At 42.9% G+C, this 23,264-nt stretch overlaps 1 protein-coding gene across 1 annotated transcript in view; it reads right to left on the bottom strand.

Annotated features, from left to right (window-relative positions):
* CCDC38 (coiled-coil domain containing 38) overlaps positions 1–16,271 on the bottom strand; it is a 52,842-nt gene extending 36,571 nt beyond the window's left edge. The window contains exons 1-3 of the mRNA XM_063115643.1: positions 16,232–16,271; positions 8,791–8,891; positions 7,269–7,434 (exon numbers count right to left, since the gene is read on the bottom strand). Of these exons, the coding sequence (XP_062971713.1) occupies positions 7,269–7,434; positions 8,791–8,891; positions 16,232–16,271 (307 nt within the window). The remainder of the gene's footprint in view (positions 1–7,268; positions 7,435–8,790; positions 8,892–16,231) is intronic.
* Between the last annotated feature and the right edge of the window lie 6,993 nt (positions 16,272–23,264).

The following is a 23,264-nucleotide window of genomic DNA, read 5'->3' as shown; positions in this document are numbered from 1 at the left end:
GTGATCTGTCTATAAGCGTTCTCATAGTTTGAGTCAGGGGGTCTGACTCTCTTAGAGGTTGATACATTGGTTTCTGGGATATCCCAGGACTCAAGACCGGCCGTCAGGGCACATACATCAGGTGTAAGAATGGGCCACCAAGTCCAAGGGGGCTGGACTTTCTCTGTCTTCCAGACAACGTTCCCAGTTTGGGACAGTACCTGCCAGGTGAGGGTCACAGGCTGGTGAGGGTTTTCACTCCAACCCGTTCTGCCGCCGCCGAAAACGCAGCTTAAGAGGATGATCAGTCTTTTCCAGCTCCCAAGACTCATCTGGTGCCGAGGGTGGTGCAGGCTTGAGGTGAGAAGCATGGACCCAGGCAGCGATACCGTCGACTTTTACTGCGGTCGGGGTGGTCAGCAACACCAGGTACGGGCCTTTCCACCGAGGCTCAAGGCTGCTGGGTCGGTGGCGTCTGATAAGCACTCGGTCTCCGGCCTGGAACGGGTGGGGGATTGTCACGGTACCGGGCTTGTACACCTCCTTGATCTGGTCCCAGATCTGGGTCCTCACAACTTCTAAAGCCTTTAAATGAGTAAATAAGACAGGGAGAAAATTATCATCGGGACCCAATGTCCCTCCAGACTCGAGTATGGGGGGTGGTCCCCCATAGAGAATTTCATAAGGAGTTAGACCAAACTGGCCAGGGGTATTCCTGGCTCTGAGCAGCGCTAAGGGAAGGAGGGCCACCCAGTCTTTTCCACCGGTCTCTAAGGCTAATTTGGTTAAGGTCTCTTTGATTGTCCTGTTCATTCTTTCTACCTGACCTGAGCTCTGGGGTCTATACGCACAGTGTAACTTCCAATTTATCCCCAGTTGAGTGGCCAGTCCCTGACTTATCTGAGCAACAAAGGCTGGGCCATTGTCTGACCCGAGTACCTTAGGGATCCCGAAGCGGGGTAGAATTTCCTCTAATATCTTTTTGCAGACGGTCAGGGCCGTTTCAGTTTTGGTAGGAAAAGCTTCTACCCATCCGGAAAAAGTGTCTATGAATACCAGCAGATACCTGTTTCCATACCGGCCAGGCTTTACCTCTGTGAAGTCTACCTCCCAGTATACGCCGGGTCGATCTCCTCGTTGTCTCTTTCCGATCTCTCGGTAGGTTGGGACCGCATTAGTCATGACACAAGCCTGACACCGACTGGTGACCTCGCGAACTACAGACTGGAGGTTCGGGATGAGGAGGCTGGTGCGGTTTACTAATTGGAGAAGCTTTTCTGGTCCTAAGTGTGTCAACTGATGCAACCGCTGAATAAATTCTTTCCCCCGGTCAGGGGTGAGCTCTCTTGGCTCGGCCTTAACCTGGGCGGGTTCGATTAGCTCTTGAGGTTTTGTAGTTTCTGCCAGCACTCTGGTCGACAGGGCGGCTTGTTTTGCAGCCTCGTCGGCCCTCCGGTTCCCGGTGGCCACAGGGTCATTTCCCCTCTGGTGGCCGGGGCAGTGGATAATGGCGACCCGCTTAGGGAGGTGAATGGCCTCTAGCAGGGCCAAAATTTCTTCCTTGTTTTTAATGTCTTTTCCCGCAGAAGTGAGCAACCCCCTCTGTTTATATATTGCCCCATGAATGTGAGCAGTGGCAAAAGCATACCTGCTGTCGGTGTAGATGTTGATGTTTTTTCCTTCGGCCAGGCGTAATGCCTGCGTCAAAGCCACTAGCTCGGCCTTCTGGGCTGACGTACCTTCTGGCAGGCTGCTTGTCCACACCGTCCGCTTGCCATCTACGATGGCGGCCCCTGCCCTCCGCTTACCCTCCGCGATGAAACTGCTACCGTCCGTATACCAGGCTGGCACCCCGGGCAATGGCTGGTCCTTCAGGTCTCGTCGAGTTCCAGTTTCTTCAGCGAGGATCTCTGAGCACCTGTGTACTGGGGTGGCTTCCGATTCGACTGGTAGGAGGGTAGCTGGGTTCAGGATGGCAGGGGGTGCAAACGATACCCTTTCATTTAGCAGCAGGCTCTGGTAATGAGTCATCCTGGCATTGGTCATCCACCGGTCGGGGGGCTGCCGCACAATGCTTTCGAGGCTATGGGGAGCAATCACAGTCACATTCTGTCCCAAGGTTAACTTATCAGCGTCCTTGAGAAGGAGTGCCACGGCTGCAACCGCTTTCAGGCAGGTTGGCCACCCGCTAGCCACCGGATCCAATTTTTTTGATAGGTAAGCTACTGGCCGCCGCCAGGGTCCTAAAGTCTGAGTAAGCACTCCCCGGGCCACACCGGCTCTCTCATCTACGTATAGAGTAAATGGTTTGGTGAGGTCTGGGAGGGCCAAAGCGGGGGCTGACAGCAAGGCTTTTTTTATGTGGTCAAAAGCTTTTTGATGTTCCTCAGTCCAGGTAAAAGGGATGCTTTCCTTTGTTAAGGGATACAGGGGTGCAGCTAGGGAAGCAAACCCAGGGATCCAGAGCCTGCAGAATCCTGCAGTGCCCAGAAATTCACGGACCTGTCTGGGGGTCGTGGGAGCGGGGATTTTCATAACAGTAGCCTTTCGGGCCGGGGTCAGCCATCTTTTTCCCCCCTTGAGTAGGTACCCCAGATAGGTGACCTCTCTTTGGCAGAGCTGGGCCTTTTTAGCCGATACCCGGTACCCTAATTTACTCAATTCCTGTAGGAGCTTTTGTGTCCCTTCTTTGCAGTCTCTATATGTGGGGGCTGCCACCAAGAGGTCGTCTACATATTGGAGTAGCACTACCTGAGGGTTGAGGGCCCTAAAGGGGGCCAAATCTCGGTGGAGGGCCTCGTCGAAGAGAGTGGGAGAGTTCTTGAACCCTTGAGGCAGCCGTGTCCAGGTCAACTGACCTGCGTTACCTTTTTCTGGGTCTTTCCACTCGAACGCGAATAGCGGCTGGCTGCTGGGGTGTAGCTTGAGGCAGAAAAAGGCATCCTTGAGATCTAAGACTGAATACCAAGTGTGGCAGGGCGGAAGGGAACTCAGAAGGCTGTAAGGGTTTGGGACGGTGGGATGAATATCCTGTACCCTTTTATTAATTTCTCTCAGGTCTTGGACTGGCCGATAGTCATTGGTCCCTGGCTTTTTTACAGGTAGTAGAGGGGTATTCCAGGGCGATTGACAGGGCACCAGGACCCCTAGGTCTAAGAACCTCTGGATGTGGGGTCTGATACCTTCCCGGGCTTCCTTGCTCATTGGATATTGTCGAACAGCCACCGGTGAGGCACCTGATCTTAGTTCCACTACCACTGGTGGGACTTGATTGGCCAGTCCCATGCCTGCCCTCTCTGCCCATACAGTGGGAAAAAGTTGGAGCCAGGATGGGTCGATAGAGGAGGGACCTGGCTTTTCATGTAGCCGGTATTCTTCTTCTAGGTTCAGGGTCAGGCACAGTGTAGGGCGGTCTTCCCATGTTACTTGTGGGCCCTCAGCAGAAAACTGGATCTGGGCCTTTAGTTTGGTTAAGAGGTCCCTACCCAACAAAGGGGCGGGGCACTCGGGTATGACCAGAAAGGAGTGGGTCACCTGTTTATGTCCAGCCTTTAAAAGTCTCTTTGTGGTCCAGGGGTAGACTTTGCTCCCTGTTGCTCCTTGTACGACTGTCCGTCTGGACCCTACCCTTCCCAGGGGTTGGGTCAAAACTGAATGTTCAGCCCCGGTATCGACCAGGAACTCAATGGGAGTCCCCTCCACAGTCAGCGTTATCCTGGGTTCGGGGAGGGGGTCCGAACCTTGACTCCCCTAGTCATCTAGGGACAGAACTTTGGCTTCTCTGACGTTTTTTTTTCGGGGACATTCTCTTGCCCAGTGACCCTTTTCTTTACAGTATGCGCACTGGTCTTTGTCCAGAGGAGATCTTTTATCCCTAGGTGTCTTTCTTGCCTGGTTGCTCAGATTCCCTGTCTGCCTATCTCTAAAACCTTTTTCACTTACCACTGCGGCCAAAATCCTAGTCAAGTTTTTTTCTTGGCGCTTATCGCGCCGCCTTTCTCTCTCTTCTGCCTCTTTTTTTTCTCTTTCTTCTCTTTCTTCTTCTGTCTCCCTTTTGTGGTACACCTTTTCTGCCTCCCTCACTAAATCTTGCAAGGAATAATCTTGGAGCCCCTCTAGCCTCTGTAACTTTTTTCTAATATCTGGGGCTGACTGTCCGATGAAGGCCATGGTAACTGCAGCCTGCTGCCCCTCAGAAGAGGGCTCAAACGGAGTGTATCTCCTATAGGCCTCCATTAGGCGTTCTAAGAAAACCGAAGGGGGTTCTGCCGGTCCTTGTAAGACCTCTCTTACCTTAGCCAAATTGGTGGGGCGCCGAGCTGCCCCTTTGAGACCTGCCACTAGAGTCCGGCGGTAGACCAGGAGACGCTCCCTACCTGCGGCTGTGTTGTAGTCCCACTGAGGTCGATTGAGGGGGAAGGCCTCATTAATGAGGTTGTCGAGTTGAGTAGGGGCCCCGTTGTCCCCCAGGACATTCTTGCGGGCCTCAAGGAGAATCCTTTCTCGTTCCTCCGTGGTGAAGAGAATCTGTAGGAGCTGTTGGCAATCGTCCCAGGTGGGCTGATGAGAAAACATAAGAGACTCAAGGAGCCCCGTGAGTCCTGCTGGATTTTCAGAAAAAGAAGGATGATTAGATTTCCAATTATAAAGATCTGCTGAAGAGAAAGGCCAATATTGCAAAGGGACTAGGCCGTTGGGCTCGGCTGGGGGTCCTATGGCTCGGAGGGGTAAAATCACAGTGGAGTCAGGACCCGAGTCGTCTGCCGGACTGCGGGCACGGCGACTCCTGGTCCCCGCGGCTGGTCCCTCAGGATCGGAAATATCGGGCGCCTGGACCGGCGCCGGTCCGACCGCCTGAGGGGCCAGAGGAGGTGGCAGGGCTGCCGGATAGGGCGGGGGCTCAGAGAGAAGGAGCGAGTCGTCTGTTGCCGGGTAGATGGGGGGTCGGGGAGGAGCGGATGGCCTCTCTGGACTGGAGACGACAGCGACCTTGACAGAGGGCGGCATCCATGATGGGGGACTCTGGGCGAGGTCTTGCCACACCACGATATATGGAACTTGGTCCGGGTGTCCCCCGATTTCCTGAAAGACAATCCTTTTAACTGCGGAAATGACAGAGACATTAAAAGTTCCTTCCGGCGGCCACCCGACACCGAACGTGGGCCACTCGGAGGAACAAAAGGTCCGCCATTTTCCCTTTCTGATTTCCATGGACAGATTGTGAGCCCTTGCTCTCACGTCCCTCCAGTGATCTAGAGTGAGGGAGAGAGGGGTAGAGTTATTTTGTCCCATTTCGAAGAGAGGGACCACGACACAGAGGCCTATCAGGAACAAAACAAAAAGAAACCAGAAACGGCGGCGAGATCGAGTAGCGTAGAGACAAAAGAAGGAGTCAGATGGCAGAGCGCGCCTCTCTAGACGCGGCAGTGGGATCAGAGCATAATGATCCTCTCCTGAGGGGTCCACCAGGCGTCCCTGGTCCTCCCCTGATCCTGGGACGTCTCCCAGGATTACCGGGCGGTGAGCCCCCGAACACGTCTGTTCGCTACTCACACGTCGCTCCCAGAGCGATCAGCCCGGAACAAACTGAAACCAAAGTGCGCGCACTCAGAGGGACAGTCAGAGTTACGGAGTCAGACACAGAAACGAGACACGGAGCGATCGCTGGCCAGCTTACCTCCCGTTGGTGGGTCGGTGGTCCTTGGGTGGGGGTCTGATCCCGGACGAGCCCCCAAATGAGAGACGCCTGATTTGGGCAATCAATCAGTCAGGAGAGACCCTCCCAAGGAACAACGAGACCACGGCTCCGGATGCAATTAGCAAGAGGTTTTATTGAACATACGGGTACCCGGGCGGCTCAGTCTCTCGGTAGACTGGCGCGCCGAGTAGAGTTTTTGAGCTTGTTTTATAGCAAAAAGCGCGGGTACAGAAGCGAGAAGCAAGGTAATTGGTCGGTTTAAACAAGGCCAGGGAAAAAGCGCGGGTCATGTGGGAGTTCTTGAAACAGCTGAAGGGCGCCCTGGAAACTGCTGTTGATTTTTTTTTTTTTTTTACTAGGGTATTTTTCTGTGCCTTGCGGAATGGCGTTACTGCGGCTAGCTTGGAAAACACTTCTTTCACTCCCATTAGGTGTAATAGTAATTGCTTTACATATCTGAGTATTCTGGTGTTGGGTACATATATGTTTAGAATTGTTATATCCTCTTGTTGAATTAAGCCCTTTATCATTGCATATTGACTTTCTTTATCTTTTTTTACTTTCCTTGGCTTGAAGTCTATTTTATCCGGTATAAGAATAGCTGCTCCTGCTCTTTGTAAGTTTCCATTTGCATGAAATATCTTTTTCCTTCCCTTCACTTACAGCCAGAGTGTGTCTTTGTTGGTAAAATGAGTTTCTTTTAGGCAATATTTTCTTGGTTCTTGTTTTATAATCCATTCAGCCACTCTCTGTCTTTTAACTGGGGCATTTAATCCATTTACACTTAGGGTTATTACTGATATATAGGGACTCGTTACTGCCATTTTGTTACTTTTTTTCTGGTTGTTTTGCAGATCCTTTTATCCTTTTTTTTCTGGTCTCATTGTCTTCCTTTGTGGTTGAGTGGTTTTTTTCTAGTAGTATATTTTTATTTCTTGCTATTTATTTTTAGTATGTCTCTTATAAAGTTTTGGCATTATGGTTACCATGAGGTTTATAAAAATCATGTTATAGTTATAACTTGCTATCTTGTTATCATCTGATCTGATAAGTAGGAAACGCTCATGACATTTTTGATGACCAGCTTGCCCTCATTCGTAGAGCAATAATTATTATCTTGTTGTGTTTTATGTTGCCTCCAAAGGTCATTAAAACCAGGTTATATTTTTGCAACAGACAAGCTATTTAATTCTATTAGCTGCCTGATTCTGGATATATGAGTTCTATGGCTTGGACAATCAGGCTTTTCCATCTTTAGAAAGTTTCTATAGTTCTGCGCCTAGAACTGAGTATGAATGGCCAGAGCCATTATCTTTATATTTTATCCACCTTTGCCAGCATTAATATCATATTATTTTGGCAGTAACTTTCTTCCTGAGAGCCATGAAAATGAGTAACAGTCTTCCTGGAAAAGTATGTTTTCTTGTTTAAAATAATTTTTCCCCAATTCTCAACCTCCATTTACAAAGACCACCACCGTCATGAGACAGCATATTTTCTGTTTTTCTTACCCCAGAAAAACCTCCAAACCTAACATTAAAGGTAAGCATTCAAAACAATGTTCTTAAACAAAGAGTCATTCAGACGTTACCTTCTGTTAAGCGGAGAATAAGAGTGGAATCTAACCCAAAATTTTCAAGTGAGCCACCGCCTGTGTCAGAGTAAAAAGCTAGTTGGCTCAGATGTGAACGACTCTTCATTCGGGATGAAAAAGTAGACTTTTGGTAGAGTTTCATCCTGTGGTTTATAAATTTTTCCTGCCCAAGTGGAAAAGTTTAAAAGAATTTTTAATATACCAAAGTAATATTGTCTTAAAATAGTGATCATATATAAAAATATCATGTTCAATAAGTCCTTTTCTCCCTTATAAGATCACTACTAATACCTTAAACAAGCCACCCCCAAGTTTTTTTTATTTGAAGCAATGTGTATAGTTTTCATTTGCTTTCCATATGAAGCTGAGAAAAACTATAAAAAACATTTAACTTTCATTAAACATGTACATCACAAATAGGTTACTGGAAAATGTCCTTCTGACTTTATTTTCACAATCTTGTCTTGCCCCAAATGTGGGTCAATCTTGGAAATTCCACTGATATGAAAGGGTTGGTTCTGTGAAACTGAAAACTTGAGAGGAAATGGACCTCCCCAGTAAATATAAAAAATTAGGCTTCTGATTTCATTAATCTTTTTTGAATTTAACTTTGGGTAAATTCAACAAAACTATACAAAATATACAGAAAACCCATCACATTCAGATAGATCAGCTGAACATTTCTAGATATTTCCTTATTCTAATTAGTCCTGTGATTAACCTTTATCTCTGGGAGGAAAGTAAATCTCCTGAGACGTGAACCCGGCAATGTAAGGTCTGACCATCCACGCACTGAGATTAACTCTGCAAGGCACAGCAGGAAAGTTAGCCTCATCGCTGATTTAGCCTCATGGCCAAATAATTTTAAAATGACACCCCCTCCTTCATTTTTAATCCCTTCATCCTTTCCCCATTCTCCTCCCCAACACACACATATATGATGTCTTATCCATACCTGCTTGGCAAATTTTGACTTACTCTTGATGACTCAGCTCCTGTTATCTTCTCAGAGATGTCTTTACACCCACCACCACTACCACCCTTCCCTCCCTCTTCTCACCAACAAAGATGGGCACCCCTTTCTCTATATTTCCTTTCATGCCTCTTGTACTGTGTTTCGTCAACTCTAAGATGCCACTTACCGAAAGATTCATTATTATTTCATGCACGGCCAATGATGTATGATCCCCTGTCTAGGTAAGCTAGATCCCAATCTTACAAATGTAAAAATGTGAAAGAATGTTGGCATGAGAATCAATGAAGCAGGGTATACTGTCCTTGTCATACTAGACTGCAGTGGCCTATTTCTCTTCCCCCATGAGGTGGCCATCTTAGCAGGTTCCTACCATGCACTGGATGTTCTGTCCATGTTCACACTTGTGTCCGATCATAGTGTGGAGCACACACCATGTGTGCCAATATTTAACTCCATGTCTTAACCCAGAGAAATGCATAAGAGTGATGATAAGAGAATATGATTCTAACATTAATTGGGATTGTGATTTTACTAAAACCTTACCTTTCTCTTTGCTGCAATTTCATTTTCTTTGAAAAGAAAGAGATCTTTGAAAAAGATCTTATAAGGTCTGTCCTTTTTGGTTGAGTCATACTCTACTTTATCTGTTAAAAAAGAAGAAAAGAAAGAAAAACTTCTGTCATCCCTCCTCTGTTGACCAGAATGGTAAAGCTCCCACCAGCCAGGGTAGGGTAAGTGGGATACAGGGGTTTCTGAGAAGGCAGGATGCAGACAGTCTTGCCTCCTCAGCTAGAGGTGGAGACACGTTGCTTGGATCTCCTGGGCATGAGTCTAAGCTCCTCTGTTTGTTTCCCATGGCACTGAGAACAATGCTTAGTGCTTGATGGGGGATGTCAGTAAAATAAAAAAGGTCTTTAGCACAATAGTGGAATCATATTTTGAACTATTGAGATGCTGTTTCTTCCTGCTACTGTACATATACCATCATTACCTTTACACCACCATTTCAGCAGCAATGGACAGAGCACCCTTACAGAGAGCCTCAGTCTAGACTAGGGAGTCTTACAAAAAGAAAGTCAAAGAGAATAACAAGCACCGGAGAGGTTGTGAAGAAATTGGACCCTCATACCCTGCTGGCAGGCATGTAAGTAGTGCAGCCACTTTGGAAAACAGTCTGGCAGTTCCTTAAAAAGTTGAACATAGAGTTGCCATATGACTCAGCAATTCTGCTGCTAAGGTATACCCAAGAGAAATGAAAACCTATGATTACGCAAAAATCTGTACATAAATCTTTAGAGCAGTATTACTCATAACGGCCAAAAGATAAAAACAACCTAAATATCCATCAACTAATAAATAATTTTAAAAATGTAATATATCCATACAACATTATTCAGCCATGAAAAAGAATGAAGGAAATACATGCTACAACATAGATGAACCTTGAAAACATTATGTTAAGTGAAAGAGACCAGTCACAAAGGACCACATATTATATAATCCCATTTATATGAATGTCCACAATAGGCACATGCATGGAGACAGAAAGTAGATTAGTGGTTGTTTGGGGCTGGAGGGTGGATGGGGCCTCAGGAGAGATGGCTAAAGGATGCAGGGTTTCTTTTTGAGTTGACAGAAATGTTCTAAAATTGACTGTAGTGAAGGTTGTACATATTTGTGAATATACTAAAAACCATGGGCTTGTACACTTAATAAAAAAGAAGGCTGGTCATTAAAATAAGAGAGAGAGAAAAGTCAACTGAATTTCCAAATAAACTCTGTTTCTATTCATAAAATCTGAAATGATAAAAAGTTGTTCTTTCCCCCTCTTTATTTCTTGCTTCTAATGCTTGGGGATGGAGTAGGGTGAAAATTGTGGTTTTAAAAATAAATAGCCAAAGCCAGGAACACTGGGAGCTTGGAGTTGATACCTAAAATTAGATGAAGGCAAAAGATGCCTGAGGACACATTCCCCACCCCACACCCCACACCCCTCACTCACCTCTACTTTACAATAAGGCTCCAAATCCTCCCAGCAAGTAGAGGGCCTGTGAAGAAACTCAGTGATTCTGACCCTATATTACTAAAATCACTCTGGCTCCACCCCCAGAGATTCTGACTCAATTGGTCAAGCCAGCATCAGCACTGAAATAATTTTGAGAGCCCTTCAGGTGGCTGTTATGCACAGCCAGAGTTAAGAATTAGTGGAGTGAAGCTTAAAGGAAACCTGAGAAGTGGCCATTTGCCCAGGTAGTCAGTGGAGAAAATGGGAGTGGCTGGAATTATAGAATTATAGACACTTTTTTTTTCTATAGGTCGTTGGTTAGGGAGAGAGGAAATCACAGAGGAAAAGTCTCAGGTTCAGCACAGAGTGTAGAGTGTTCTGATCAACTTCCATTCACCCTGATGGTGAAGGAGGGATTCCCTGTCCTATATAGTATGAGATGGTTGAATACATGACACCCAACACTGGATAGATGAGACTGAAAGCAGCTTATTTATTACTCATATACACTCACAGCCTGGGGGAGGAGGACACTGCCTGCAATGCAGGGCCACATGGGATTGCACTCAGGAGCAGAATGAACCACCAACTGTGACAGGCAAGCTTTGTAGTAACAAGAGGGTGAGTTGTCCCTGGTTCCCACAGAAGGATGTGATTGACTTGTCTGAATAATTTCATGGGCTAGCAGGGAAGTGAAACCCATTTGGTTGAAGCTGGTGGAATGCAGCTGGTCCAGCTGATAGGGAGACTAGCCAGGTAGGGAGACTTTCCCACTAGGTGGGGTCATATCTGGCAAAAGCAGAGGAACTTATGGTTAGGCCTTTGGGGCCCTGTGAGTCTCAAAGATGTGAAGGTTGCACATGACATTTTAGGCCTTATAATACATGCAGTAGAGACAGCTGAAGATGGGTCCAGGCAGCTGGGCTTGGAAACAGCAGGCACAAGTATGGAAAAGCATAGCCAACAGGCTGATGACCAGGAAGGTGTCACAGAGGTTGAGGACCCAAAGGGGCCTGGGACTGGGTGGCTATAATGGTTAATTTTATGGGTCAATTTGACTGGGCTAAGGGGTGCCCAGATTAAACATTATTTCTGGGTATGTCTGTGAGGGGTTTTCTGGATGAGATTAGCATTTGAATTGTTAGACTCAAGCAAAGTAGACTGCCTTCCCCAATGTGGGTGGGCATCATCCAGTCCATTGAGGACCTGAGTAGAACAAAAGGCTGAGGAAGGAGGAATTTGCCCCTTCTGCACTGTTGTGGGCACTGATGATACACTGGTGCACAAAATAAGGATGCCTGATCTTAGAGACTTTATATGGAGATGAGGGATGTGTGTGTGTTGGGGGTTGGGGGTGGTGTCTGGGAACAGATAATAAAAAATAAATATAATAAAAGTAACTTTTGTAATATGTTATAAAGTGATAACACTGTGTGGAAAAAATAAAGCAGAATATCGGGGGTGGGGGCTGGGGTGGGCAATTTTAAGTGGAGTGGTTCAGAATGGGCCTCATTAATAAAGTGACATTTAAAGGAGTTGAGGGAATTAGTCAAGTGGATATCTGGGGAAGAGTGGTCCTGGCTGCGGCAATGGCTGGTCCAAGGGCCCTGAGGCAGGATCATGCCTGGTGTGTGCTCAAAAAAAAAGAAAGGAGGCCAGTGTAGCTGGAGTGGAGAAAAGAGGGACAGAGCAGCAGAGAGGCAGATAACTTAGTATCTTGTGGGCAATTTTGAAGACTTTGGCATTGACTCTCAGTAAAATGGAGAACCCTTGGAGGACTTTGACCAGAGAAATGATGTGGTCTGTCCTACTTAATACTCTGCAGTTGGATGAGAATAGACTTGGAGCGCAAGTGTCAAGGGTTGAAACCAGAGTAATTCAGGTAAGAGGTGATGGTGGCTCAGACTAGCATGGTAGAAGAGGAGATGGAGAAAAGTGGTTGGGTTCTGGCTATATTTTGAAAGGAGAGCCAATAATTTCCTAGTGAATTGCATATGAGGTATTTTTCCTCACGCACTCATTTCTCCTTCCTTCCTTTCTTCTATCCTTCCTTCCTTCCTTTAATTTGTTTCTTCATTCTTTCTTTTTGTAGTATATCTGGACACGCATTTGTTTTTCTTAACATATTTGGAGTATTTACCAATATTAAATATTGTGGAGTGTACTAACATTAATAAAGCAAATGTATTTCACAGGGCCTAGGTTCCAAAGCCCTGTAGTTTCAGGTATAACGTAACTCTTTGGAATTACATATAGAAATGTTAAGCTTGCAAAAGACAGGAAACTTTCCCCAGGCTAAAGTCTCTGTTATAGATAAAGAATTATAACACAGCAAAATTGCTGGCTCAAGGACAGATATTCTAGGTGCACCTACTGATTGATATGTTAAGAAAGTTGCTTGATTGTTGTGTAAAAATACTAAGGAAATTGCTGTGGGAAAAAACAGTGTTTGCTAAGAACAAGCTTTTGTTGGTGGATTGACTTAACCTTTTACAAATTGCATTATGGAATGTCACTTCGTTTATTTCACTGATGTTACTAGTTTCCATTTGTTAAAACTATACTTAGCCATAATTCTGCCCATATCCTTGTGTTCTTTGTAATGATTAAATCAACTGAATTTGCTTGTGAAACTTCCTTGTCTTTATAATAAAAGGGAGAGGCTAACTTTTGAATCATGGCTGTCACATTCAGTTTTCTCCACCTAATAGGGAAATTACTGAAGTGCAGTCCTTTTTGGCCTCTCAATGCATACATAGTGCATTGAGTAATCGCATAATTCTTTTTTTCATCTCCATTACACAGGGGGAAGTGTAACAAAATATCTTTTCAGAAAGCATAACTTTAAATGTCTCCATCATATGGATGTTTTCATCTTTGAACCCTCAGCACCTAGACTGGCATATAAGAAGCACTAAAAATTGCATAATTTAATTAAAAAACTGCATAGGATAATATTAGGAGGTATTAAAGAAGACCTAAATAAATAGGGAGATGAGTCATATTCATGGATAGAAAGACACAATTTCATAAAGATGCCAATTTCCACAAGTAATCAATGGGTCTGTTGTAATGCAAATATGTAGCCCAATAAAGTATTTTTTTAAAAATAGAATTTGTTAAGTAAATTCCAAAATGTACAAGGGAAACAAAGAAAAGAATAGTGAAAACTCTTCTGAAGAAGAAGAACAGGGAGGGGGAAATTTTGCAGATGTGTACCAGGACTCATTACGGAGCAATAGTGATGGAAAAGATAATAGAAATATTAGAAACATATCCATACAGAGGGTAGGATAGACTGTCCCAAAAAGGTGTTGAGAAAAATGGTTATTCTCATGGAAAAAAGATGGAATTGGATCTTCACCCCACCCCATATATAAAAATCAACTACAGATGAAATAAGGAAAAAACTGTCAAAAATAAACTTTTAAAACTAATAGTAGGACATATAGCTTAATATCATTTAGGTCTTGGGTAGGGTAGGGTTTATTAAAAACATAAATAGTATTAACTATAAAAGAAAATATTGACAAATTTGACTATATTAAGATTAAGGACTTTATTCATCAAAAGACACCATAAACAAAGTGAAAAGATAAATTAAAACTGGAAGAAGATGTCTGCACTACACACGATCAACAAAATTAGGATCTGCCATATCAACACAACTACAAATCAGTATGAAAAGCAGTAACAACCCAGTAGAAAAATAGAAAAGACTTTATTAAGCAGGCATTTTGCAGAAGTAGAAACATATGGCCAATAAACATATGAAGAGCTTTTCTACTATTAGTTATCAGGGAAATGCAAATAAAGACCATAACGAGATCCCAATTTCACCCATTTGATTGGCAAAAAATTAAAAAGTTTAACAATAGTAAGTGTCTGGAGAGGATATGATTCCACAGGATCTGCAACGCATTGCTTGTAGATATGCAATTGGCATAACCACTTTGGAAAACACTTTGACATTATTATCTAAAGTTGAATATTCATCTAAGATTCAGCAATTCCATTCCTATATATATGCAAGAGAAACTTTCTCGTATATGCCAAGAGATGTGTACAAGAATGTTCATTAGCAGCACTGTTTTTAAATAGCAATAACCTGAAAACAACCCAAATACCCACAGAAGAGTCAATAAACAAACTACGTAATATCATACAGCAGTGAAAATGACCGATCTGCAACATGTAAAAATATATATAAATCTTAAAATATAATGTTAAGTGAAAAAGCTTCAAAACATTATAGTCAGAAGGATATCCTTTTTAAAAAGTTAAAACTAAAGTAAAAAATATGCTCTTTACGACTACATATGTAAATTAAAAACCAAAGAAATAATCTACACAGTATTCAACATGGTGGCTACCTCAGGCATGCAAGTATGGTCAAGATGTAATTTACTGTCAAGATCTTAGCTTTCATGGGCTCTTGTGGGTTTGGAGGTTCATATCATCTTATTAATAAATAATTTTATTAATTAAAAGAGAAGGGTCTCAGGGAACTGGTACCAAACATGTCCATACTCACACTGCTTGCTCTATTGTGAATGATGAAGTCCTTTGTCTCTGACCCGAGAGTTTTGTGTCTCTTGTCAGCATCCATGAAACCTGGCAAACTAACTTATTAGTTTGCAAGTAGGGGAAAATCTCAGACTCTTCATAATTCTTGACAAAGTAACATAAATCCTTTAAAAATACATATTCTTCTACTATTCTGCATCTTGTTTTTTCAGTTAGCAATATAGTTAGGAGTTATTTTTACATTAGCACACATATATTTGCCTCATTAAAAAAAATAGCTGTCTAGCATCCCGTTCCCTAGTTGTATCTCATACTTTGTATAAGCAGCCCTATACCAATGGACATTATGATTAATCTAGGTCTTTTGCTGTTATAAGCAATATTGCAATGAATAGTCTTGTATACACATCTTTAATCACTTGTGCACACGTATCTGTAGAATAAATTCCCAACATGACTCTTTTTAAATGCTTTTTATAAATTTGGTAGTGGAGCAGAGCCTACTAGTGGTCCCGCGATATTTGTCCTCCATTCTCCTGGAGGAAGAGAGCCCTTAATTCTAGCGTGGCATATGGGCACACAGAGCGGACTACAGCTCTCAACCTCCCCTGGAGCCAAGTATAGCTGTGCGACTAAGTTCGGGCTGAGGCGATGTCAGCGGAAATGTCAAGTGCAATGTTTAGGTGTGCTCTCCCCATCCCCTTTACCCCTCCTTGCTGGCAGGAATATGGGTGTGATCACTGGTGCAGAAGTAGCCATCTTGGACCAAGAATATAGCCCAGCAACAAGCTAGAAGAAGCCAGGGACCCTGATGTGAGCCTCCGTATGGTCCCTGGAACGCTCGTATCCAGACTCTGCCTACCTGCTAGTGAATAACCATCTTTCATGTTTAAGCCATTGTTGTATTATATTTTCGGTCACTTGCAGCCAAACCATTAATTCTAAATACAGGGTGCCAAATTGTTCTCCAAAGATGAGGCCTACAGAGTGGCCTATTACCTGTAACAAACTCTTGGTGTTATCTAATTTTTAAATCTTTGTCAAATTTATAAGTTAAAAAAATGTTATTCCTTGTATGGTCATAAATTCTAATTCCTTCTAGCACATAAAGAAGAAGGACGATAAGGAGAGAAATGGTGGTAAAGGGAAGAAGAGGGCAGATTTTGAAAAAGTTTCATTATTCATGTCCTTCATTATGATGAATAATTGAGTTACTTGTTCTATGTCATGAGAGACTCTAGCAATCTAGCTAAATATGACAATTTAATGCACCCTGATGAGAAGATGGGGGGGTATTATAAAGTACAACAGAATATTCTCAGCAGGTAATTTATAAACCTTTTACGTCTATGTTTATCGTGTAGCATTCTCCTTTTCTCACTCTCCCAGTCCGCCATGGATCCTAACCGTACTAGGCACAAAGCAGGAACTCATGGATTGATTTCTTTTTACCTCCAGAATTCAGTGATGTCGGCAACAAATTTGATGACATTTTGTCTCCTGGCCCTGTGCAAAGAGAAAGAAATATATTCTTAAAAATTCTGTAAACATGATATAAGGGGCTAAATTCAACTGCCAGTGACTCCCAAAAAAACCTTTATGGCTTTTAAAAGCAGTGCATGCACAAACTCTTTGACCCAGCAATTCAAATTCTAGGAACTTATCCCAAGAAAATACTCAGATGAGTGGGCAAAAAAGTATGCACAATACTGATTGTTCAGTGTCATTTGATAAGTAGGGAGTTGATTAAATAACTATGACGTAGCCATAAAAGGGAATGCCATGTAAGCCCTTAAAATGACGCTGTAGTCACTATTTACACTATATACACTATATAAGTAGAAAACAAAATATTTCAAAAGGATAGGAATAGTGTGGATAAAAAAATGCATGCAAAAATCTTATAGATTTTTGAAAAGCTGCTCATCACACATTACTAGTGATTATCTCTGATTTAGTGCTATCTCGTCTTTCATTTTTATCAGGTTTAGGATTAAGGTTAGGTGATTGAGGTATTCGCCTTAACTGAAAAATTTAAGGAATTGCCAAAAAAACTTAGTTGTCAAGATAGATAACATGTTAATGTAATTTAAAAAATTATCAAATTAATGTAGGAAAAACCCATGATGGACAAAATATCAAAATTTTAAATACAGGTAGGATCTGACTCTGCACTTGTGTTATTCTGAGAGTCAGTGTTTCACTTGCCCAACCTTGATCCTGGCCCACAGATCTTGTATTTAAAATTGTGACATTTTGCTCATCACATTTTTTTTGCATTAATTTTTATTTTTTAAAATAGTGAATTAGAATATTGCTTATTCTGGTTACTGTGCCTCCTCCTTAAATTTTGTGCGCTCACTTCACCCTAACCTTGTCCTGATTTCTATACCTTTGTATCGTTTAGATTTCTCAATGAGCTTCTGTAACTTTTACAATGGGAAAAAGAATAAAGGTATATTCATTTTGGGAAAAAAGAGAGTCAGCTGTTTATGCAAAAGGTGTGCTGACAGCAGCAGCAGTGGAACAGCACGTCCTATTTGAGGCTGCCCATTTAAATTAATGCTTTGGCAATCTCAAAAAGCCACATTTAAGAGTTAAATGTCCCAGAAGCACAGCAGCAGATGATTAAGAACACAGACTTTGGAGTGAACAAGTGTGAGTCTGAATCTTGGTTTGGCATTTACAGATGTGTGAGCAAGTTTATTTAAGGTTAGAAAAATATTTATTGAGTGCTCACTATGTGTCAGACACTGTTCTAGGTGTGGGAAACAGGGCAACTTAAAAAAAGGCCAAAAGAAGGACAAAACCATTGTCTTCATGGAGCCTACATTTTAATTACTTAGCATCTCTGAGACTCAGTTTCCTATTCCATAAAATGGGGATAATAATTTTACCTATTATGGCTTTCTTGAGGACTGAATGAGGCAATGAATTTAAACAACCAAGCAGGTGCCTAGCATACAGAAACTCAGTAAGTGGAAGCTATTAGGTACTAGTACTTACTAATGAGCATGTGATTTTACTTCCAGTGATTATAAAAACAAAGATGAAAAAAGAGAAGAAATTATGTTAAAGCTTATAAAAGAGAAAAACATTAATAAAAACCTACAGCATATTGATTCTATGCTTTTTCAAATTATTAAAGATTTTTTAACAGGCATTATATTCATTCTAACAGGTAGAAAAGAAGAGTTGGTGAAAAATTGATGACAACCTGTTGCTTTGATAAGTGATGAAAATTTGTATGGCTAATACTAAAGACTTGTAGATTTTCTTCATTTTACACTCTGTGCTCATCTCCACCCTTAGGATTCTGTTCACTTCCTTATACTTTATCCCCTTCAATCCTTCTATCTAAATTCACTCCCCTCCCCTCTCCCATTCCCTCTATCCTAGAAGTCTATCTGCAATGAGTATCTTTATCCATGGGTTCTGGCACTTTTGACTCAGGAAAACTGGAAGCTCTCATTTTTCTAAGTCAACTGCTAACAGCAGATATCTGCTCTTATTCCATCTCTCCAGTAATTCATAGAACATGTAAATGGAATCAGTAGTCTCTAGAAGCTGTACTTTTATGCTTCTATAAGCATGAATGCCCCTATTGATCAATGAAGTGTTGGTGAAGAACAGAAGAGAGAAAGAAGAAAACTAGCTATTCTAAGGAAGGGATTATAAAGTTCCCTTTCCAACCAGGAAAAAATCGAAGCTTGTGAATGCCTTTGTAGTGCAAAATAAAAATAGCATGATGGCTAAAGAAAGGCTCTGTACCAAAAGAGAGAGAGAATGTAATTGGACTGCATAGCAAATGCCTGAAAATCCACATCTTAAATACATTTTCAAATTCAACTTCCAATAGATGAGAAAGATAAAGATCTCAGAAATATCAAGGATTTAAAATGGTGTGTGTGGCCGTGCACTGTGGTGTCCACCTGTAGTCCCAGCTGCTCAGGAGGCTGAGGCAGGAGGATCGCTTGAGCCCAGGAGCCACCATTTTTTAGAAGTGGCATAGACTAAATGATCAATAGCATGGGCTCTCCTTATGCCTCTTAATCCTCACACTTCAATTTCTCCATCTTTCAAAAGGGGTGATAAGAATACTGCCTACCTTGTTGAATTGGCAGGTAGTTAATAATGCCCGGCCTTTGGACAGCGTCAGATGCATAGTAAGTGCTATGTAAGCGTAAGCACACGGAGAAGAGCATTCTAAGGAGGGAAGATGCCCGGCGTCTTTGAGGAACAGCAAGGAAACCAGTGGGACTTATGCACGGTGCATGAAGGGAAGAGTGATAGATGAGGCCAGAGAGATAAGTTCCAGAGGCTAGGGCTTCACAGGTCATTTACTCAGTGAAATGGAGAATCACTGAATAAGCCACTCTGACTGCTGAGCTGAGACTATATAAAGGGATGCAGGTCACACAGGGAGACCCGCTGGGAGGCTACAGCCAATGGGAAGCAAGAGATAATGGGGTCCCTTGGATAGTAACGTATGTGGTGCAAGGTGGTCCCATTCTGGATATATTTTGAAAGTATAGCTTACAGGATTGGCTGATGGTTTAGATGGCGACTATGAAATAAAGAGCTGAGGCAAGAAAGGAGGGAGTTGCCATCAACAGAGATAGTAGGGGAAGCAGCAGTTGGGAAGATGAGAGGTTCAGTTTGGTACATGTTAAATTTGAGATATCTATTAGGCATCCAAAGGGATGTAGGTATAAAATCTACTGTTCTTCCAAGTGAACACTATGCTGGTTGATTTAATTAATTCTTGCATCCCTCTAACATTTATGCAATTATATCTGGTCACTGAGTTGGGTCCTTTGACAAGTGTCACCCCAGGCACAGTAGAAATGGCCCTGTGGAAAGACCCTGGCCGTTGGGGACAGGGAGTATTGACTCCTGCCTTGATCCTTATCAGAGCTTTCTCTTAGGTCTAGCAAATTAAAACCAGTGCATCTCAGATTCTTCTTCTATTGAGTATGGATAATAATCCCTTCCTTACAGGCTTGTCACAATTTTCAAACACAGACAATGCATGCAAAGTGCTCGCTCACAGTAGGCAGATGGGGAAATAATTGCTGTTCTTTCTTTAAAGTAGAAATTCTCCAGATCTGTCCTCTTTCTAGTCCACTCTTGTGAATAACCACAAGCAACATTTGAAAAGAATAGGGGGCGTACCTGACAACTATCTTTCCTATGAAACCCTGAATCAAAGTTCCCGGAACCTAATCATCTGAGAGGAATCTACCAACAATTATCAGTGCAAATTTGGGGGATCTGGCTCACCTTAGGGCAGATTCTTTACATTCGAAGCTCCAGGGAAGTGAGGAAAGAGAAATGGGCCTTTATAAGGTCCAATCCTAAAGTTCTAGACCAATTCTAAATAAAATTAACAGTATCACTGTCTACCAGTGCAATGGGTTAAATGTGTCCCCCAGAGGTTCATGTGTTAGAAACTTAATCCCTGCTGTAACACTGTTTCAATTATGGTAATTGAAAGGTGGGGCCTTTAAAAGGTGATTCGATTATGAGGACTGCACCCTCATGAATGGATTAATCCATTTATGGTTTAAAGGGTGGTCATAGGCTGATAGCTTTATAAGGAGAGCGAGTGATCAGGTTAGCTCTCCTGCTCAGCCCATTTCCCATGTGATACCCTGCATCTCTGTAGAGCCACCTCCAAGAAGGCCCTCTCTAGATGCACCCCCTGGACTGTGGACTTCCCAGCCACCAAAACTGTAAGAAATAGGGCCAAGCCCGTGGCGCACTTGGTAGAGTGCTGCGCTGGGAGCGCGGCGACGCTCCCGCCGCAGGTTCGGATCCTATATAGGACTGACCGGTGCACTCACTGGCTGAGTGCCGGTCACGAAAAAAAAAACGATAAAAAAAACCAAACAAACAAACAAAAAAAACTAAGAAATAAATTTTATTTTTTTACCAATTACCCAGTTTCGGATATTCTATTATAAGCAACAGAAAATGGACAAATATAACTAGATATTATTTGAAGCAGTTTGTGTTTGGTTTTCGCAACCACTCTCTCTACAACCCAGTGAAAATGGAGTTACAGGTTCTCTCAATATGAGATCAAAAGTTATGTTTATCTTGCACATGCATATGAGGATTTAGACGTTCTCTCAGTCCCAGTGCCTTTGTTTTCCCACCTCATCCCGCCCACCTTGGACAAATACTAGGAGAAGGGGCTGTGAACTGTGTCCTTGGATGGTGTGGAGAGACCAGAGCTAGCACTTTTTTGTTTATCTGAAAGCCGGGAGCCACGAGGTCCTTGGCCTGCTCCATGACCTCCCTCTTTTGATTTGGTTAGAAGCAGAGCACAGTGATGAGGAAATTACTTTCAGCTTGACCTAGAAGGCCCTGCTGGCGTCAAGCTAACTATTTTGTGTGGACTTTCCTGTTGATGTTTCTGACTGTCCCTTTTGCAAACTGAAAAAAAAAAAAATAACTAGAGGTCAAGAGGAAGGAAGACCAGGGGAAAGGAACCAGTGAATGTGAATTAAATAATGTGAACAGTACTCTGTAAACTAAGAAGGCTATAGGGATGTTGGGTATTACTAAGGAAAAATGTGTTATCCTTATCCTTCTATAACTATCGGACAGTAAGTAAAGAATCTGCACTTATCCTTCCTGCTTCTGCTTCTGCAACCCTCTTGTTTGCAAACTTCTCAGGTAATGTTGTCTATCTGGATTGTAAATCAGATGCACTCAGTTCACCCGCAGACATAAATGCCCATGATAAAGTATAATTTCTTTTAGACATGTCAAGAACTTGTAAGCTTTAGGTACATTACCATTCTGTGAAGTCAGGAGCAGAACTAGTACTATTGGCTGAAATCTAATCCTTAATTTATTAGCAAGACAATTAGCAGGATTAAAGTAAGCTAATATTCATCATCATAATAATATATCCATTGCTTGTTTAGAGCTAGGCACTGGGCCAAGTGATTTACATTTTATCTTATATTTAAAGTTCAAACAATTCCATAAAATATGAACAATTATCCCTATGATAAATTTAAAAAATGTGGCTTAGGGAAGTTTTAAGTAAATTTCCTGAGGTACAAATAGCTTATAAGTAACAGAAGTAGGACTAAGATGAGTTTATTGAATCCCAAAGCCTTGTATTCCATAATTTCAAATTATCCTTTATGCCTATAATTGTATAAATCTGCAAATATGCTTATAATTGCAAAATGTAACAGATTGAAATCTTTAGCAGAAATTTTATTGTATATAATTTTAATATTTCTCTATGAATTAGTGACTTTATGTGTTTCTATTCTCCACTATTTCTACTTCTATTATTTTAAAATATACAAGGGTAAGTCAAAAAGTTCATGGAAAGATTCGTATTATCTTTTAATTCTATTTTTCCGCCTGTATAGACACACACTTCTGTTTGTGATGGTGTATCTGAGTAATAAGTAATCTTTGTATTTTTTTTCCCTTTAGGGTCTCTTTCACTCACATTGTTTATTTAATTCTTTTCCAACTTTTTCCTCTCTCTTTCCTACCTGATCTCTCTTTTTTACAGGCAGTATACAAAGGTAAAGTATATTCTTAGTTATTGTGTTCATCTAAAGGAGTTTTTGCTTTCTGTTGTTAGTTTTTAAATGGCTTTAAAACGACACTAAATTAACTTATTTTTATATTTTGTGGTTTGCAGGCCTTAGCCTGCTTTTATGGTACATTATTAGTGTCCATATCTGTCTTTTTTATTGTAAAGTCTTTGCTGGGCAAGGAAAGTGATTTTCCTGTCTTTGTACATTGACCTAACACAGAGGTTTTAATAGAAGTATATAAACAAAAAATAATTAAGAAATCAAAACAAAAGCCGGTGCCTGCCAGCGTTTTCATAGCAATCGACAGGCAGGAAGAGACGTGGGTGGGAATTACAGACCATCTTCCTTAAACAAACTTGATTCTGTCTCCCACCTCGGTCGCAAGGTGCGGGTAGACCCCACCAGATACAGTTGGGGTAGGGTGGCCGGTCACCAAGCTGAAACCTGTTTTACCTCCACGCGTTTGGATCCAGGAGCCCTTCCGACCAATCCCTCAGGAAGGCGCTGGGGGGAAGGTGGCGGAGGCGCCCCTCGGTCCTCTAGTCTCGGCTCTCTCCTCCCGCGGTCCGGTTCCCCTCCATCTCAGGGACCGTCTGGTTGCGGATCCCGGCAGGCAGCTGGCCAACCGAAGTGCACGGCGCCCGCCACGCACGGGTGCTTCGCGGCCGCGCGGGCCCAAGAGCAACTCCCCCGCCGCACCCCCCGCCGCACTCCCGGGTGCCCTCGGCGGCCCGGTCTCCCCGCTGCCCTGGACGCAGGTTTCCCTTACTGTGCCCCCTCCCGGGCTCTACCCCACGTTCCCGCAGCTGCCCCTGGACAGAGGTTCTCCCCAGTCCCATACGCCCCGGGCCACCCCCTTCCGCATCGATGCGACCCCCTTAGATGTCTCCTGGTGACCGAGCTTCGGT

This window comes from Cynocephalus volans, chromosome 12 (assembly GCF_027409185.1).
Source record: "Cynocephalus volans isolate mCynVol1 chromosome 12, mCynVol1.pri, whole genome shotgun sequence".
NCBI classification, from domain to species: domain Eukaryota; kingdom Metazoa; phylum Chordata; class Mammalia; order Dermoptera; family Cynocephalidae; genus Cynocephalus; species Cynocephalus volans.
This window is presented reverse-complemented; position numbering and strand designations above follow the sequence as displayed.